The sequence below is a fragment of the Neoarius graeffei genome, chromosome 12 (assembly GCF_027579695.1).
Source record: "Neoarius graeffei isolate fNeoGra1 chromosome 12, fNeoGra1.pri, whole genome shotgun sequence".
NCBI classification, from domain to species: domain Eukaryota; kingdom Metazoa; phylum Chordata; class Actinopteri; order Siluriformes; family Ariidae; genus Neoarius; species Neoarius graeffei.
In genome coordinates, this window is record NC_083580.1 from 21,158,657 (window position 1) to 21,177,812 (window position 19,156).

At 40.7% G+C, this 19,156-nt stretch overlaps 1 protein-coding gene across 7 annotated transcripts in view; it reads right to left on the minus strand.

Moving 5' to 3' along the window:
* Window positions 1-18,386, minus strand: part of cdk5rap2 (CDK5 regulatory subunit associated protein 2) — a 176,009-nt gene extending 157,623 nt beyond the window's left edge. For 6 of the 7 annotated variants that reach the window (XM_060935661.1, XM_060935665.1, XM_060935662.1 and 3 more), the window contains exon 1: window positions 18,183-18,386. In XM_060935661.1, the coding sequence (XP_060791644.1) occupies window positions 18,183-18,235 (53 nt within the window). In that variant the 5' untranslated portion in view covers window positions 18,236-18,386. Of the gene's footprint in view, window positions 1-16,621; window positions 16,824-18,182 lie in introns of those variants that run through there. The other variant, XM_060935664.1, reaches the window with a different exon arrangement.
* Between the last annotated feature and the right edge of the window lie 770 nt (window positions 18,387-19,156).

Consider the following 19,156-nt stretch of genomic DNA (forward strand, 5'->3'; position numbering starts at 1 on the left):
ATTTATTTAGAGCTATAATCAATTCCCACGATGAGCGCATAACATTTACAAACATACTCTACACCACAGACAGCCAGTAAAGTCTTATGAAATCGCGCGTTATCTTGTGGTAGCGAGACTTCGTTCCACTTTTGATCATGCGCACACCGCATTGCGAGAATCCCGCCAACCGGGAAGTCATAGACATATAAACACAGACGCCACCTTCTGCGTGGAATCATACGTCATCCTCACCGCCATATTGGACATGGCAAAGTGGAGATTCTTCAACCGTCTCTGGTATAGCGTCTAGACAGTAGCCGAGAATAAAGATGCCTCATTCATGTGCTGCGTTTAACTGTACCAACAGGTTTACCGTCCAAACGAGATCACATAGGATTACCTTTCACAGCCTTGCTTGCATGAAAGACGGTGTCTGTCTGACCCCAGCTGTAATTATCACATGATGCGTGACATCATGCACAAGGGGTCTGTAAACAGTATATGTGCCATACTATAACAGCGGGGGTATATACAGTGGTGCTTGAAAGTTTGTGAACCCTTTAGAATTTTCTATATTTCTGCATAAATATGACCAAAAACATCATCAGATTTTCACACAAGTCCTAAAAGTACATAAAGAGAACCCAGTTAAACAAATGAGACAAAAATATTATACTTGGTCATTTATTTATTGAGAAAAATGATCCAATATTACATATCTGTGAGTGGCAAAAGTATGTGAACCTCTAGGATTAGCAGTTAATTTGAAGGTGAAATTAGAGTCAGGTGTTTTCAATCAATGGGATGACAATCAGGTGTGAGTGGGCACCCTGTTTTATTTAAAGAACAGGGATCTATCAAAGTCTGATCTTCACAACACGTTTGTGGAAGTGTATCATGGCACGAACAAAGGAGATTTCTGAGGACCTCAGAAAAAGTGTTGTTGATGTTCATCAGGCTGGAAAAGGTTACAAAACCATCTCTAAAGAGTTTGGACTCCACCAATCCACAGTCAGACAGATTTGGCCCTTTTCCACTACCCTTTTTCAGCTCACTTCAGCTCGCTTCAGCTCACTTCAGCCCGACACGGCTTGCGTTTCGACTACCAAAAACCAGCACGACTCAGCTCGTTTCAGCCCTGCTTAGCCCCTAAAACTCGCACCGTTTTGGAGTGGGGCTGAAGCGAGCCAAACCGTGCTGACTGAGGCTGGGGGCGTGAGCAGACACTCCCCTGTGCACTGATTGGTGAGGAGGAGTGTCCTCACATGCCCACACACGCCCCGCGAGCGCGCTGGGATCTGTAAACACCGCAAACCCGGAAGAAGGAGAATTACAAATTACGAGAATTTCTGAAGCCTTATGCGCCTCGCCTCATCTATACGCTCTTGCCAGTATCTGTTGGCGTTGTCAAGCCACAGCACCAAGACCAGCAACACTAACGACTCCATGTCCTCCATGTTTATTGTTTACTATCCGGGTCGTGAGACTACCGCTTAAAAGATCACTGAATCAGTCAGAGCATCGTGGACGAGTTCGCGGAGCGCAAGGCTCGTCGTATGCCCTTCAAATAATGCGCGCAGTAGGCTATTGATGTTTTATTATGAGCCATGTACAGTATGTCGCCGAATGTTTTTTTGTTTCTGAGTTACATGTTCGTTTGAAGGACTTAATGTACAAAATAACATAGTTGCACCCCGTAGTGTTGAAATTGGTAAACACAGTGCATTCAGTGAGGTTTGCACCGCCCTCCTTTTATTTCTGACTCTTCCTGTCACCACTCTGAGCGCTCATTCGTATGCCCTTCAAATAATGTGCGCAGTATAGGCTATTGATGTTTTATTATGAGCCATGTACAGTATCCTAATGTTTTTTGTTTCTGAGTTACATGTTCGTTTGAAGGACTTGATGTACTAAATAACATAGTTGCACCCGGTAGTGTTGAAATTGGTAAACACCGCAGTTGCGGACATTTTGTAGCCTAAAATGATGTTATGATAAGCTTTAATAAAGGGCCCGGTCATTTGCCCCGCCCCCGGCCCGGCTCTGACTTGTTCCGCCACTGTCACTGATGTCACTGTTTGCGCTGCTTAACGACATCACATGACGTCCACCCACTTTCGCTAACTCCACCCAATGTGTCCACCCACTTCCAGCCAGCACGGTTCAGCGCGGTTGTAGTCGAAATGCAACTCCAACAGCCCCGCTCAGCTCGACTCAGCTCGACTCGGCACGGCACGGCTCAGCCGCGTTTGTAGTGGAAAAGCGGCAATTGTGTACAAATGGAGGAAATTCAAGACCATTGTTACCCTCCCCAGGAGTGGTCAACCAACAAAGATCACTCCAAGAGCAAGGCGTGTAATAGTCGGCCAGGTCATAAAGGACCCCAGGGTAACTTCTAAGCAACTGAAGGCCTCTCTCACATTGGCTAATGTTAATGTTCATGAGTCCAGCATCAGGATAAGACCGAACAACAATGGTGTGCATGGCAGGGTTGCAAGGAGAAAGCCACTGCTCTCCAAAAAGAACATTGCTGCTCGTCTGCAGTTTGCTAAAGATCACGTGGACAAGCCAGAAGGCTATTGGAAAAATATTTTGTGGATGGATGAGACCAAAATAGAACTTTTTGGTTTAAATGAGAAGCATCATGTTTGGAGAAAAGAAAACACTGCATTCCAGCATAAGAACCTTATCCTATCTGTGAAACATGGTGGTGGTAGTATCGTGGTTTGGGCCTATTTTGCTGCATCTGGGTCAGGACAGCTTGCCATCATTGATGGAACAATGAATTCTGAATTATCCCAGCAAATTCTAAAGGAAAATATCAGGACATCTGTCCATGAACTGAATCTCAAGAGAAGGTGGGTCATGCAGCAAGCCAACGACCCTAAGCACACAAGTCGTTCTACCAAAGAATGGTTAAAGAAGAATAAAGTTAATGTTTTGGAATGGCCAAGTCAAAGTCCTGACCTTAATCCAATCGAAATGTTGTGGAAGGACCTGAAGCGAGCAGTTCATGTGAGGAAACCCACCAACATCCCAGAGTTGAAGCTGTTCTGTACGGAGGAATGGGCTAAAATTCCTCCAAGCCGGTGTGCAGGACTGATCAACAGTTACCGCAAACGTTTAGTTCCAGTTATTGCTGCACAAGGGGGTCACACCAGATACTGAAAGCAAAGATTCACATACTTTTGCCACTCACAGATATGTAATATTGGATCATTTTCCTCAATAAATAAATGACCAAGTTTAATATTTTTGTCTCATTTGTTTAACTGGGTTCTCTTTATCTACTTTTAGGACTTGTGTGAAAATCTGATGTTGTTTTAGGTCATATTTATGCAGAAATATAGAAAATTCTAAAGGGTTCACAAACTTTCAAGCACCACTGTAAATTAACTTGCAAAGCAGTAAATGAAACAGAGACTAAGAAAACAGCCAAGACATAATGGCGGATACGTAGTGACGGACGCTTTTAGAAACTGAAATAAAAGATCAAAAAGCCTAATTTTTGTGGCGCTAGTCCGTAATATATGCTCATTCCAACTTGCCCGGTCAGGCATGTTGGGGACATATCCCACTTGCCCCGGGCAATCAGGCAGTCTTTAATGTCAAGCCCTGTAGCCATATAGTGCATGTAATTTTCCTAGACCTTTACATGCTTCAAATACTGATTGATACTTAAGTATTTGCTGAAGTGAATATCGGTGATTATTCTATCCACATTCACTAGATATGAGCAATCATGTGCCCCGATTGGCTACTTTACTACTAGGACATCAGCTCATATACTGTGAGTAGAGAAAAACAAAATGGCGGAGCGTGCTGTTGAACCAACCGAGGATGAAATAATAACTCTACTTGAAAACAAAACTCAAAGAAATATCAAGCATTTAAAAGAAACAGAAATAGCTAAAAGAATATAGTCCAGCCCAACGTCTCCTGTTCCACACTCCAGCCCGGTCGGTGGCGGTAAAGCACCTTTAAGTTGGTTTGCCAACCACCAAAAAACCTTAAAGAAGACGACAAACACCCCCCCCAAATTAAAAAAAACAACAAAATATGGAATAAATTATTTGATGGTAAGAATGTATCTTTTTTTATTTTTCAAGAATTATTATTATAGCATTTTTCACAAATTGCTCCTGTCATTTCGCCAGTTTGTTTACATTCTAAACGGAAATGATTTTGTCGGACGTTTTGTATAAAGTTTATATTTATCAAATTTGCAAAAAATAAAAATGCTGTTTCTCAAAACCCAGTGAATGTGGATAGAATAAAACAGTTACTCCACTCAATCTTTTCGTACATGGCTTATAGCCAACTCGGTGCTATGTGCCTCTCGATTTTGTGGAATAACTTAAATAGTAACCGAGAAAAAGTCGAGGTTATTATTCACTGATATTCACTGAGCCTAAGGCAGATAATTGTTTTAGTATAAATTAGTGCTGTCAAGCGATTAAAATATTTAATCGCAATTAATGTCGCGACTGTCATAGTTAACTCGCGATTAATTGCAATTTAATCGCACATTTTTGTCACATGAAAAACCATTGTAATTCTCTTATCAGCATAAAAAAGTGAATGGGCTTGCTCACCGTTCGAACTACGGGGGTACACGGGGGATCCGAGATCCCCTGAAACAGACATGAGATCCCTTGAAAACATGATTTGGGAAATGTTGGGGGGGGGTCTCTAAAATATTGGCAAAATGATGTTTATTGACATAGCAATCGTGTGTAACGGGAAGCATTTGCATATCCGAAGTGAGCGCGCGATGGAGATCCGCGCTCTGAGACAAGTGCAAGCACCCCCCCCAATGGAAAAAAGGGACCCCCTGAAAATATCGGCATAGTTCGAACACTGGTTGTACCAATGTTGTTTTTTTTTTTTTATTGCAGAGCATAACACGTCTTGTCACAGCCACTGCAAAGTGGGGCTGGAGCCACGGATGGGAAAACGAAACCTAAGCCGAGCACCGTGGCTCTTCGGGGGAGGGCAGAGGACTCTGGCTGTTCGGGGCGTGGCATTACAGTCTAGCTGCTATCGTTTTTCTAAGCAAAGTCTCTGTTCCAAGTTCCTGGCAGTTTCAAAAGCTTATGAAAAACCTACATGTCACAGAGCGTTAATCTCGAGATAAAAAAATTATCGCCGTTAAAATTGAGTCAAGTTAACGCGTTAATAACGCGACATTTTTGACAGCACTAGTATAAATACACAGGTGATTATTTAAAATTTTTTTTTAAAAAATACATTTTTCAAACTTCAAAAGCAGCAAATGTAATGACGTGGCGTAGACTTGTCACTTATCAACCCAAGTCACATAAAATACCTTGTTTTGAAATTGATAAAATAAATCACAATTCCACCTTACCTTTGAATTAGGGATGTTAATCGATGACCGTTTGACCGAATCAACGTCAACCGGTTAATTTTTTTTGGTTGTCGGTTAAAAAAAAAAATCATTTGTTTTGAAGCTGCCGATTTTGGAGCGGAGAACCTGGAATTCTGTGTTGTAAACGCTTGGGGCATGCCATGCGGTGTAAGGACAACAGCTGACAAATCAGAAACACCCATTCAGTCATGTCCCGCCCTCCCGCCCCAGTTGAAGACAGCTGCCACTCGGCGAAACAAAAGTGTAGACACAGGCTTTTTAGCTTACAAATTACTATTCTGTTTTTTGTTTTTTTTTAATTATTATTAGAAGGCACATCGAGTTTAGTCCTGTCTTGGCCAGTGCATTCTGAAAGTATGTTTCGGATGCCGCCTTTTTCACGGCTGAATCGTGCAGATCCGATTTTTTTTTTTTTTTAGGGGGGGCGTTGGAGTGTCTGAATAATTTCATCAGAGTAAATTCTGTATTAAAATGACTAAATAAGCAAATGCCGTTACAGTCCATGAAACATAGGAAGTATGAGAAGAAAACAGTAAATCAGAAAGCTGCGCACATTTGCGCAGCTTCAGCGAAAACATGCGCAGCTTTCTGATTTACTGTTTTCTTTTCATACTTATACTTCCTATGTTTCATGGACTGTAACGGCATTTGCTTATTTAGTAATTTTAATACAGAATTTACTCTGATGAAATTATTCAGACACTCCAACGCCCTCCCCCTAAAAAAAAAAAAAATCGGATCTGCACGATTCAGCCGTGAAAAAGGCGCATCCGCCAAAAGGTGCGCCGTTTGCATCCCTGTTTAAACTCATAGGTTAACCAACTTTAACCGGCTAATGAGGCTCGGTGGTCGGTCAAGTTTTTTTTTAGTTTTCGCCATCCCTAGTTTGAATAGTTTTAGACCAAACTTCGTAGCATCTTTACTGCTTTTAGGAACAGCATTTTCTTTCATCATTTGTAATTCTTCCTCACTTACAGTGACAAAGTGATTGGCCGCCATTTTGTCGAGTCGCTCGAGGTGATTATCGAGAAATAGTCAGAATTTCTTGACCAATCAGCGCGTGTGATTTTCTAGAAATCACCTCCGTATTTATACTAACGAGCTGATATTCAAGGTTTCAGTCTCGGAAAACAAAAAGTGCTTTTGTACCAGCTCTAGAAGATAGTCTGCTTTTCACTCTTGTAATATCAGATAGGCTTGTGTGACAGGGATTCTGCAACAGACTGGCTACCTGTTCAGTCCAGCGTGTACCCACCTCTTTCCCAACATCAGCTGGGATTGACTCTAGCTCATCCATGACCCGTGATGGAAAAGCAGTATACAGGGCGTTTCAACAAATCCGATATCATTTCACAATCTAATAACTTTGGCAATTCTTGTTCAATTGACCTCAAATTTTAACAGCATGTGTGGAAACAGGTCAAAATTTTATGTTTAATTTTTTGTTTTTATCTTTTCAGGTATAGAAATGTCATTCACTGGAAAAGAAAAGGCATTGTGTGTGTTAGAGTACGCTCGAATACGGTCAAACAAGACTGCAGCGTGCGTGTATGAGAGAATTCTCTAAAAATGCACCAACTGCAAGGCAGATTTGGACACGGCAAAAAAAGTTCAAAGAGGAAGGCTGTGTGTGCGGGACAAAAGGATCTGAATGACCACCAGCATCGGAAGAGACGGAAGAGTGAGCGGGTTCACGAATATTGAAAATTTGTGAAATCGTTCATGGAATCCACATACCTTTGAATTTCTCATTCAAATATTGAGAAATAAATCTTGTATTGCTCAACATAAGAGCATATACGCAGAGCCATGGCCTCACTTTCGTTTATAAATGCTCTGAGACCTCAAGAATGGCGCAGGAATAGTTTTAAGCGTTAACAATAAATCTAATATAGTAATTTTTACTATTAAAAGTGATTTATATAGGTAGCGGTCTGAGCGAATGACCTTGATGTCAGTAATGTCACAGCAGGAAAGCTATCAGTCTCAATCGCCATTTCCGCTATACTAAAACACAGAGCTGACTGCAACTCCAGTCTAGCCTGGGAAATCCCATGCTGCTTTGCACAATCGTTCCAATCTGAAAAGACAGCATGGAAACTATGGTCTAAAGGCTCGCCTGAGTTAGGGAGCCAATCAGAGAGTGGGGAGGGGTGGAAAGACGGTGACGCGTACTACTCGACAAACGGAAGATTTTTGTTTATTTGGGACTGTTTACGGATCACATTTAACATGGCGGCGAGCGATACGAACCAAACCAGCTTCTCTCATATTTGTCTTGCACAAACGGCAGTAATCGTTCGGTGCCATTGTTTTCCTATTTTTGTTTTGCCTTCTCTTTCTCTTTCCTTCTCTTCTTCGCCTCTTCGTCACTCTAACTACGTCACCGGGTGCAACTGCCATGATTGGCCATGGGCTACGTATACGCCAAATGATAGACATTCGCAATGTCCAATAAACGGCCGTTGACAATCGTAAACCACACCTCCCCTACGAGAAATTCAATAGGCGGATTCCAGACCATATTTCACTTGTGATATGGTCTGGTGTTAACCAGACTAACTCCGGTCCTCCATTTTGAGCCAATTTATCGCCAACCCACATAGATGTGTTACTGATGGGTGCAGCAACATGACAGAAGGTGGATTTACGTTGCATTCATGGCCCAAGAATGTTCAAACTGCAAAGATTTGGACACGTTTTGTGAGAAGTTCATGGGCACATTGGGCGCCTATGAAGTGGTCTCTCCTCTGCTCTGCACATTTTACTGAAGACTCGCACGAGACCTCTGATCTGTTGAGGAGCGTTGGCTAGAAGCCCGTATTGAAAGAGGATGCAGTATCAACAATTAAAGAAAACTACCAGAAAAGGAAAGCAAGTTCAGTTGCACCAGCTCTCCCGGAATGTGAGCCGAGGGTTGCTGCTAAAACCGGTGATGTCCTGTCCCGGATTTTAGTAATTGCCTGAGCCGAGCAGTAACGGCAAAGTACTCTGTATGGAGAACATGGAGAATGAATGGACCAGCCATCTGATTTCTAGACTGGATATGCTTGCCTCAGCAGCAATATCTCACCCTTGCGTGGAAGAAGTGAATGAACGGAGAATTGAACAAACAACTGAAAGTCAGATTGTTTCAAAACAATCGGCCACAACATCCGCCTTCAAGAAGCGAGAACACAGACGGGTAAGCTCCGACTCTCATTTGGATACAAAACAACAAAATCACATTGTTTACTGACTGACAAACAGTTTTTACCCTCAGGCCATCAGGCTTTTGAACCACGGATTATAATCACCATCTACCTCTATATTTCCATCAGGCTTTAAACCACGGATTATATTAGCAATTTTGCACAAGACATTGCACAGTATATCTACCTCTATGTTTGCCTCTCCTTTTTTAAGATTTTTTTTGGGCTTTTTTCACCTTTATTGGATAGGACAGTGTAGAGACAGGACAGGAAATGAGCGGGAGAGAGAGACGGGGAGGGATCGGGAAATGACCTCGGGTCGGAATCGAACCTGGGTCCCCGGATTTATGGTATGGCGCCTTAGCCACGACACCCCCCCCCCCCCTTTTTTTTTTAAAAAGACATTTTTTGTTTAAAAGACGTTTTGTTTGCCTCTCCTTTTTTTATGTGTTATCTTCTTTTTTCACTCTACCTTTATATTTTGCATTCCATATGCACTTATATATATTTCTTTTTATATTGGTAAGCGTAGTTTGGTCGGGCAGTTGCAAAATAAGAATTTCATTACCCAATAATAAACCGCTGTGTCTGTTATTGTGTATATGACAAATAAAAATCTTGAATCTTACCTGCATTTAGATTAATACCTGTAACTTGTATTGTGTGTTTAAGTTACCGGTATAAGATGATTTAATTTGCTTCAGAATGTGATTGTCTCAGTTCATCTGATTATTTAATTAGCCTTTTACGTTTTATCAGTGAAAATGCATGCATGTACATGTATGTTATAACACCCATCCTGTTTTAATGAGAGTCAACCCACAATCAATGAAGTCAAATCAGTCTTAGTTGAGCAAGTCAGTAACGGTATTTCTTACTTTCACCATAAATTTTTATTTACATGACTTTAGTCTATAGCTGTCAAAGGCCTTGGCCTTAAAACCGGTTACCGCTGTGACGTCACGCACTCAGGGCTGGTTGGCTCTAGTCTGGTTAACACCAGACCATATCACAAGTGAAATATGGTCTGGAATCCGCCTATTGAATTTCTCGTAGGGGAGGTGTGGTTTACGATTGTCAACGGCCGTTTATTGGACGTTGCGAATGTCTATCATTTGGCGTATACGTAGCCCATGGCCAATCATGGCAGTTGTACCCGGTGACGTAGTTAGAGCGACGAAGAGGCGAAGAAGAGAAGGAAAGAGAAAGAGAAGGCAAAACAAAAATAGGAAAACAATGGCACCGAACGATTACTGCCGTTTGTGCAAGACAAATATGAGAGAAGCTGGTTTGGTTAGTTTGGTTCGTATCGCTCGCCGCCATGTTAAATGTGATCCGTAAACAGTCCCAAATAAACTACAAGCTTCCGTTTGTCGAGTAGTACGCGTCACCGTCTTTCCACCCCTCCCCACTCTCTGATTGGCTCCCTAACTCAGGCGAGCCTTTAGACCATAGTTTCCATGCTGTCTTTTCAGATCGGAACGATTGTGCAAAGCAGCATGGGATTTCCCAGGCTAGGCTGGCTCAGCGGGGCTGCTCGAATGCCAATTTTGCGGTCAATTTTAACTCTCAAAAATATGTATACACGTTTTTTTATTCCCATTTATGCAGCATACAAGAGTCAAGGATGGAGATACTATCCACTCAAATTTATTTAAAAATAAAGGTTCTGTGTATCTCCTTTAAGCCTGTTCAGTTTCATTTGCCTAGACTATGTAGTTTCTGGGATATTTACATCTCAAATAATGTTTTTTTTTTTTTAAACATCCTGTATATGAAATGAATGAATGAAAATGTAAGACTGGGAATTGACACAGATAGGAGTTTATTCTAAACTTTGGAATTCATCTTTGAGAGCACAAAGTAACTTGTGCTATTTCGCCCCAATCCCCCTCCTGTTGGTGTTTAACATTCATCCATCCATACCCCAGTAACAGTTTGGTGCCTTTATTTCTGAGTGTACACCATTACAGTATACTGCATGATCCAAGCAAATACATTCCAGGTGCAAATTCTGGCCAAACACAGTAATGATGCTGTGCGCATGTGTACAGATCCCTTCCTCGCAGCAACACTAAAACCTCTACTTCCTCTTCTCTGAACAAATACAAGACCTTGTAGACCATCACATAAGAGCACCAAATAAACGCGTGCACGCACGGACACACACAAGAAAAAGCCCTTCATTTGACAACCAAATGAAATAAAGCAACAACTGAACATAAAAATGGAGTTTCTGGTGACATTATGAACAGCTTCACCACTATCATTTATAACACAAAGCGGTTAGCCACCTGCACATTAATAATAATAATAATAATAATAATTCACAACTCTGCTTATTCACTTATTAATCAGCACCATAGGGACAGCAGAGATCATTCTCACTTTACAGTGGCGGCTGCCCTCCCTAAAATTATGTTGGGGGGGCTGTGACCCCCCCCCCCCCCCCCAAGTTACAATAGGAGTTCTTTGACTATTTACAAGGAAGAAAAGGAGAGAGTAGTATGAATAAACAGCCCGCTGCACACCTCTGTTTTCCCTTATTAAATCCCACTGCGTCCCTTCATCCTGGCGCCATCTCTTTGTACTGTAGGTTGGTAGCACCCATTCGCACCAAAACCGATGCAAATTAGCCTGGCCCTGACGTTACCGATTGCCTCCGCTTTCCGGAATTTTCCTTATTTGGCTTACACAGAACTGCAAAACCCATCACTTTTAGTAGACAAGCTGATTTATGAATACTCTATGGACTAATTAACCTGTTGCTGTGGCAACTGTCTAGACATGTCTGGTCTCCTTGGGTACTCGCGCCAAAGCGGGGACCCTGCGACAGCAAGGCTATGACAGTGTCGCTACTATACATTTATATATCTGACTGATAACTCGTGTCCTGTCCAGATGGCTAGACAGCGTTCACGAGGCGTACGAGCAGTTTTGGGCACGCAAAAACTTGATGCTGCTCTAGATCTACATGAATTCGCTTGCTGCCCTGACTACTGACTGAAAATCAGTATGAAGAGGAGTTTCAGACAAATATCCATTGCAAACTTTTGGGCTTGACAAAGGCACCCAAGATGCTTGATGATAACGAGGTAAGTTTTCAGTTTGAACCCCTATTGCTGCTGCCTTCTTGTCTTTCAATGATGAGAGAATGCGCTACTTTGGTTCCTTCAATTAAGCAAGGTACATTTGAATGCTGTATGTGTATTTACTCACATGTAAACACAGAAAGTACTAAACCCATGGTAAGAGGATGTTATCCTCTCAACGATACTAAGTAGACGTAATTACATTATAGTATCACTGGTTCTGTTTCATATAGAAAAAAAATACATGGACGAAATGTACTCTGAGACATTAAACTTAGCTTTACTCCACCAAAAATTGCCTCTCAAAATGCGGGAAATTGCGTTTTAGAGCGTCAAAAGTTCCAAAATTTCCCAGGGGGGCCATGCCCCCGGACCCCCCAGATTTGGTAAGCCTTTGCTTTACCACGGTGGTGCTTGAAAGTTTGTGAACCCTTTAGAATTTTCTATATTTCTGCATAAATATAACCTAAAACAATCAGATTTTCACACAAATCTGAAAATGATCCAATATTACATATCTGTGAGTGGCAAAAGTATGTGAACCTTTGCTTTCAGTATCTGGTGTGACCCCCTTGTGCAGCAATAACTGCAACTAACTGTTTCCGCTAACTGTTGATCAGTCCTGCACACCGGCTTGGAGGAATTTTAGCCCATTCCTCCGTACAGAACAGCTTCAACTCTGGGATGTTGGAGGGTTTCCTCACATGAACTGCTCGCTTCAGGTCCTTCCACAACATTTCCATTGGAGTAAGGTCAGGACTTTGACTTGGCCATTCCAAAACATTAACTTTATTCTTCTTTAACCATTCTTTGGTAGAACGACTTGTGTGCTTAGGGTCGTTGTCTTGCTGCATGACCCACCTTCTCTTGAGATTCAGTTCATGGACAGATGTCCTGACATTTTCCTTTAGAATTCGCTGGTATAATTGAGAATTCATTGTTCCATCAATGATGGCAAGCCATCCTGGCCTAGATGCAGCAAAACAGGACCAAACCATGATACCACCACCACCATGTTTCACAGATGGGAGAAGGTTCTTATGCTGGAATGCAGTGGTTTCCTTTCTCCAAACATAACACTTCTCATTTAAACCAAAAAGTTATATTTTGGTCTCAACCATCCACAAAACATTTTTCCAGCCTTCTGGCTTGTCCATGTGATCTTTAGCGAACTGCAGACGAGCAGCAATGTTCTTTTCTGGAGAGCAGTGGCTTTCTCCTTGCAACCCTTCCATGCACACTGTACTAACACCTTCTGCGCGCTTCGGCAGTGCATTGATATCTGAGCTCCGTATCAATGCGCTGCCGAAGCGCGCAGAAGGTGTTAGTACGCCTGTCATTATAGTGCGGACTTTCCATAGCATAGAAAATCGCTACGTTTCAATTTGTGTAACTGAACTTGTTTCATATCACTGGTCATATAAACCTATGTAAACAGGAAAAATGCGGAAGAGTTTGGTCGCATCTAACTACAGCCCCAAAAAATACCGTTGGCCATACTGAGCCTAGCTACATTGCTAACAGGAGTGACAGCGCGTCTGACTGTGTCTGACTGACTGGGAGGTCGCGCAAAGCTCAGAGAGGTATGGAGCAGCTCATCTCAATTCAGATAAGAGCATATTTCATTATGGAAGTACAGTGGACTGTTCCTTTAAACAAGATCTTGAACTGGATCCTGAATAAGATCCTAACTGGATACCAACAGGATCCTGAGTAGGATCTTGTAGGATCTTAAACAAGATCTTGAACAGAATCCTGAATAAGATCCTAACTCAATTGCAGCAGGATCCTGTGTAGGATCTTGTAGGATCTTAAACAAGATCTTGAACAGGATCCTAACTGGATACCAACAGGATCCTGGGTATGTTCTTGTAGGATCTTAACAAGATCCTAAGTAGGATCCTGAATAAGATCCTAACTGGATACCAACAGGATCCTGAGTAGGTTCTTGCCGAACGAATTCCCAATACTCTGATTCAGCAAATTCAGGGTAGCATGGAAACAAGGCTTGCTAGCCCTAAATTCTTGAATAGATAGTGCATTTAAAGTTTTTTGCGAGGTTTTTTTAAACTTAAATAAATATCCTTCTGTACAAGAGCAGAAGAGGGCTCACACATACTATATGTGATTTAGGGTTTAAATATAGCTAAATATGATGACCTTTATTTCAACAAACCATAATGTGAATATGGAAGACAATTTTAACTATTCCATGATAATATTTCAGAGTTACAGTTTTCATTAGTTTGCTTGAATAAAGTTATAAAGAGCAGTGTTCCATATTTATTCAACTATAAAACCTAGTACAATCAACAGCATGTTTGGTTGAAAAATAACCTTCATAATAATGTGATTCATCTAAAAGTATGCATATACCTGGGTCACAGCTGATTCTTTATGAAAATGAATGCAAGCACCCTCTTAAATGTTGATTAAAACAATAATGGCTATTCAGAACACCATTTGAATAGGCTTTACTTGTTTAACCTTTTCTACCAAAAAAGAAGTCAGGTCTTACAATCCCTGGTGCAAATCCTGGCCAGGATCCTACCAGGCTCCTAGCAGGATCTTACCAGGATCCTAACCAGGATCTTGTACAGGATCTGAAATATAATCCTAAAGGATCTTGTCCAAGATCCTACAGGATCCTGTTCAAGATCCTGTCCAAGAGCCTGTAGGATATTGTAGGATCCTTCACAAAATCCTGTAGGATCTTACCAGGATCCTAACCAGGATCTTGTACAAGATCCTGTAGGATATTGTAGGATCCTTCACAAAATCCTGTAGGATCTTACCAGGATCCTAACCAGGATCTTGTCCAAGATCCTGGTTAGGATCCTAAAGGATCTTGTCCAAGATCCTTTAGGATTATATTTCAGATCCTGTACAAGATCCTGGTTAGGATCCTGGTAAGATCCTGCTAGGATCCTGGCCAGGATTTGCACCAGGGTACTACCCTGAGGAAGAAGAAATAAAAGAAAACATTTCAGGAGAAAGCTAAAAACCTGTAACTGTTGCTAATGCCGAGCAAACACATGGCTGAATCCTGAAGGACTCAATTTTGTATAAATAGGGGACTACATAGGCGGCAAAATGTAGTTTTTTTTCCTGCCATGGAAGTGCACTTGTATACCGAGGAGAAAGCAATTTGCATTACAGCCGTGAATGAGGATTCAAAATGGTGGCTTGGCTTGGTTTTCCCTTTCGGGCGCTCTCGTTTTCTGTTAGAATTTGGTAAAGAAAAAAATAAATATATTATTCACCAGCTTAAGGTCGGGCCGTATGGTGAAATACCGTGACCTCGGCCCAGAGGGCCTCACTCAGTACTTTCAAGACCTCAGTCACGGTATTTCACCATACGGACCTCCCAGCTGGTAAATAACATATTTATTACCCTGTGCCAAGTTAATATTTACTTAAGTGCAACTTTTAAGAGCCATAGATTGCATTTTATTTATTGTTTTTGTTGCGAGTGGTTTTGTTTGACTGTTTTATTTCTTTAGGTTATTTCTTTATATTTTTTACGTTCCACTGTTGAATTGAATAAGTGGACTTAATTAAAAACTTCACTGTTCTTTGAAAGGGTTTATTTGCATGATTAGTATTTTACTAGTGGCATTAAACGGTCTTGAAAAGACGTCAACAATAATATCGTTTATCGCAATAATTTCTGAGACAGTCTATCGTCCAACAAAATTTGTTATCGTGACTTCGCTTCCACAAACGTCTTGTGAAGATCAGACTTTGATAGATCCCTGTTCTTTAAATAAAACAGGGTGACCACTCACACCTGATTGTCATCCCATTGACTGAAATCACCTGACTCTAATTTCACCTTCAAATTAATTGCTAATCCTAGAGGTTCACATACTTTTGCCACTCACAGATATGTAATATATTGGATCATTTTCCTCAATAAATACGCTACCGTTCAAAAGTTTGGGGTCACCCAGACAATTTTGTGCTTTCCATGAAAAGTCACACTTTTATTTACCACCATAAGTTGTAAAATGAATAGAAAATATAGTCAAGACATTTTTCTGGCCATTTTGAGCATTTAATCGACCCCACAAATGTGATGCTCCAGAAACTCAATCTGCTCAAAGGAAGGTCAGTTTTATAGCTTCTCTAAAGAGCTCAACTGTTTTCAGCTGTGCTAACATGATTGTACAAGGGTTTTCTAATCATCCATTAGCCTTCTGAGGCAATGAGCAAACATTAGAACACTGGAGTGAGAGTTGCTGGAAATGGGCCTCTATACACCTATGGAGATGTTGCACCAAAAACCAGACATTTGCAGCTAGAATAGTCATTTACCACATTAGCAATGTATAGAGTGCATTTCTGATTAGTTTAAAGTGATCTTCATTGAAAAGAACAGTGCTTTTCTTTCAAAAATAAGGACATTTCAAAAAGTGACCCCAAACTTTTGAACGGTAGTGTAAATGACCAAGTATGATATTTTTTGTGTCATTTGTTTAACTGGGTTCTCTTTATCTACTTTTAGGACTTTGTGAAAATCTGATGATGTTTTAGGTCATATTTATGCAGAAATATAAGAAATTCTAAAGGGTTCACAAACTTTCAAGCACCACTGTATGTGCTGCTGTTCTCCAAGTCATTCACAGCAGAAAGAAAAGCACAAACACACAGATCATCTCTCGCCTTCAGCTCACTCACACTTTACTTTTCCACTCTCTAAAGTCGCATACTAGTAGCTAAAGAGTAAAACGCCAAGTCAGATGAAAGCATGCTAATATTTAAGCAAGTTCACATACTATTTATGCGGCGCAGTATTTTTTTTAAAACTATTTACCACGGTAGCAATGACAACCTGTGAGAAGAAGCCTGTTGAAGACGAGCTATTAAAAATACACTTCACTTCATATCCAGTCAGGATGCAGCTTACACACACACACACACACACGTATTAACCATTTATTAAAATATTTAACTTTACTTACCTACTGGAACACTTTCATAGTGAAGAGAGACAAAAGTCCGTTATATGACCCAAAAAGTACAGGTTTTTTTTTTTTTCCGCTCCGCCTAAAGCTAATTTCCTCTTTTCTGCGTTAGCAATGCTACCTCGCTAACGGACTGCGTGTTATTTGTTATGACAGCCAGCGCGAGACGCGGCCGCACGCGCGGGGAACTAAAATAACCGTCACTGCGCAACCCAAATCACTCAGCCTATGCAAGCGGAAGTACAGGCGGATGTGACGTGTACATCATCTAACACGGAGAAACGGATTGATGTGATCGGACAGTGATAACGGGTTTTATTAATTTGCCCGAGTACTGAACTTACTCGAAATTTCTGTATTTTTAAACTCACACAGACAGAATTTATGCATTCGACAGTTAAAACAGACTTTATCCTGCTGATACCGATACTCAGGAGGATAAGTAAGCATCGATATCAACAGTCATGTCGTTATGTACAAAACAACTGCAAGTGTAAACAGGATAGTAGTTGTTCGATTCGTCTTTTTTTGGAGTCGACTCTGATTCAGATTCAGCTGTTGGGAGCAAACACGAGAGAGAATAATAGACCAAGTGCTATACGAATTACTCACATAATAATACACTGTTATGGTTGAGAATATGAATTAAATGGAGATTATGTGCAGTTATCTGGAAAAAAAAATATTATCAACAAGTGATTATTATATGTCGTTTGTGAAAACGAGTCATTTCAATGTGGGGAATCGACTCCAAACCAATTCCGCCGTTTCCAGCAGAAAAAAGTGTGGAATATATAATAATAATAATAATAATAATAATAATAATTTATTATTATTATTATTATTATTATTATTATTATTATTATGTATCTATCTGCTAATGTGCTTGAAATTGCTGTTTCTAAATAAAAGACAGTTTGGCCAGCTGGTTAGTTTTGAGAGCTGTGTTTAGGTTTCAGCCACTGCAGGCGACTTGACCCAATAATCAGAATCAGAACCAGAATCGGACTAAATTGTCTTTGGCAATGGCATGGAAGACAAAAAGATAAACAAATACATCGTACAAAATGGTGTATTTAATGATGTATAGTCGGCTTGTTCTTAGGATCTTTTTTTTAAATTCTATTTTATGTTGGACTGATAACTTGATGCTGAAACAAAATTTCCCAGATTGGTATCAATAAAGCAATTATTATCTATCTATCTATCTATCTATCTATCTATCTGACATTAAGAACAATACATTCCAATAAAATACTGTAAAATAAGAAAATGGTATAGTCAGTTCCAGTTTAGTCTAAAAAGCAATAATAATAATAATAATAATAATAATAATAATGTAATTACGTGCCAAAGCTAATAAAATAGCAACTGAATGACATTAGTGACAGTTTGCAGGTTTGATCTGTGTTTATGTGAGTTTAAAACAAGTATTTTACAAAAGTCAGCTGCAGAATTGTTTGCTTAACTTAACGAGATATTACAAAACATAAGAACAGTTTCAGACCACACTGTCACACACAAGTCGTTATTTTTCAAATGAGCCGAGCTGAATTACCTCCCACTGATGTCAAAAGGCAGCGTCTGATCCTCTCCTACCACCGAATCCATTTTTTGTTGTTAACCCTAATCCTGTTTATCCGCAAGTTCAGAGTAAAAACTGAACAAACATTCTATATACTTGTTCATTCTAAAAAAACGAGCAGCAAGTGAAAATTTCAAAGCTGACTCGGTACCGCCATTTTAGAACCAGTGACGTCACTCCCCGCCAGCGACAGAAGGAACCTGAGGGGGTGGGACACGTGCCACACTGTTCTTCAGTGATTGGACCAAACGAAACCTTTTCTGGTCCCTTTTACTGTTATTGGCTCGTTCAACTGTGGAGCCTGTCAATCATTTACAGTGCTTTTGAAAATGTTGTTTGGTTATCTTTCGTATAGAATGCCATTAAAGTCAATATTAAAATCATAAATAAAAGCATAAAATAAATATGCCTCTGAAATAAATAAATAAATATGGCTGTTTGCAATAAATCCTGAAATAAATTCATTATATATATATATATATATATATATATATATATATATATATATATATATATATATATATATATCAGTGGCGGCTGCTGGTTTTAAAACAGGGGAAGCCCATTTTACGCATTCATCATAAAACCTCATCTCATCTCATTATCTCTAGCCGCTTTATCCTTCTACAGGGTCGCAGGCAAGCTGGAGCCTATCCCAGCTGACTATGGGCGAAAGGCGGGGTACACCCTGGACAAGTCACCAGGTCATCACAGGGCTGACACATAGACACAGACAACCATTCACACCTACGGTCAATTTAGAGTCACCAGTTAACCTAACCTGCATGTCTTTGGACTGTGGGGGAAACCGGAGCACCCGGAGGAAACCCACGCGGACACGGGGAGAACATGCAAACTCCACACAGAAAGGCCCTCGCCGGCCCCGGGGCTCAAACCCAGGACCTTCTTGCTGTGAGGCGACAGCGCTAACCACTACACCACCGTGC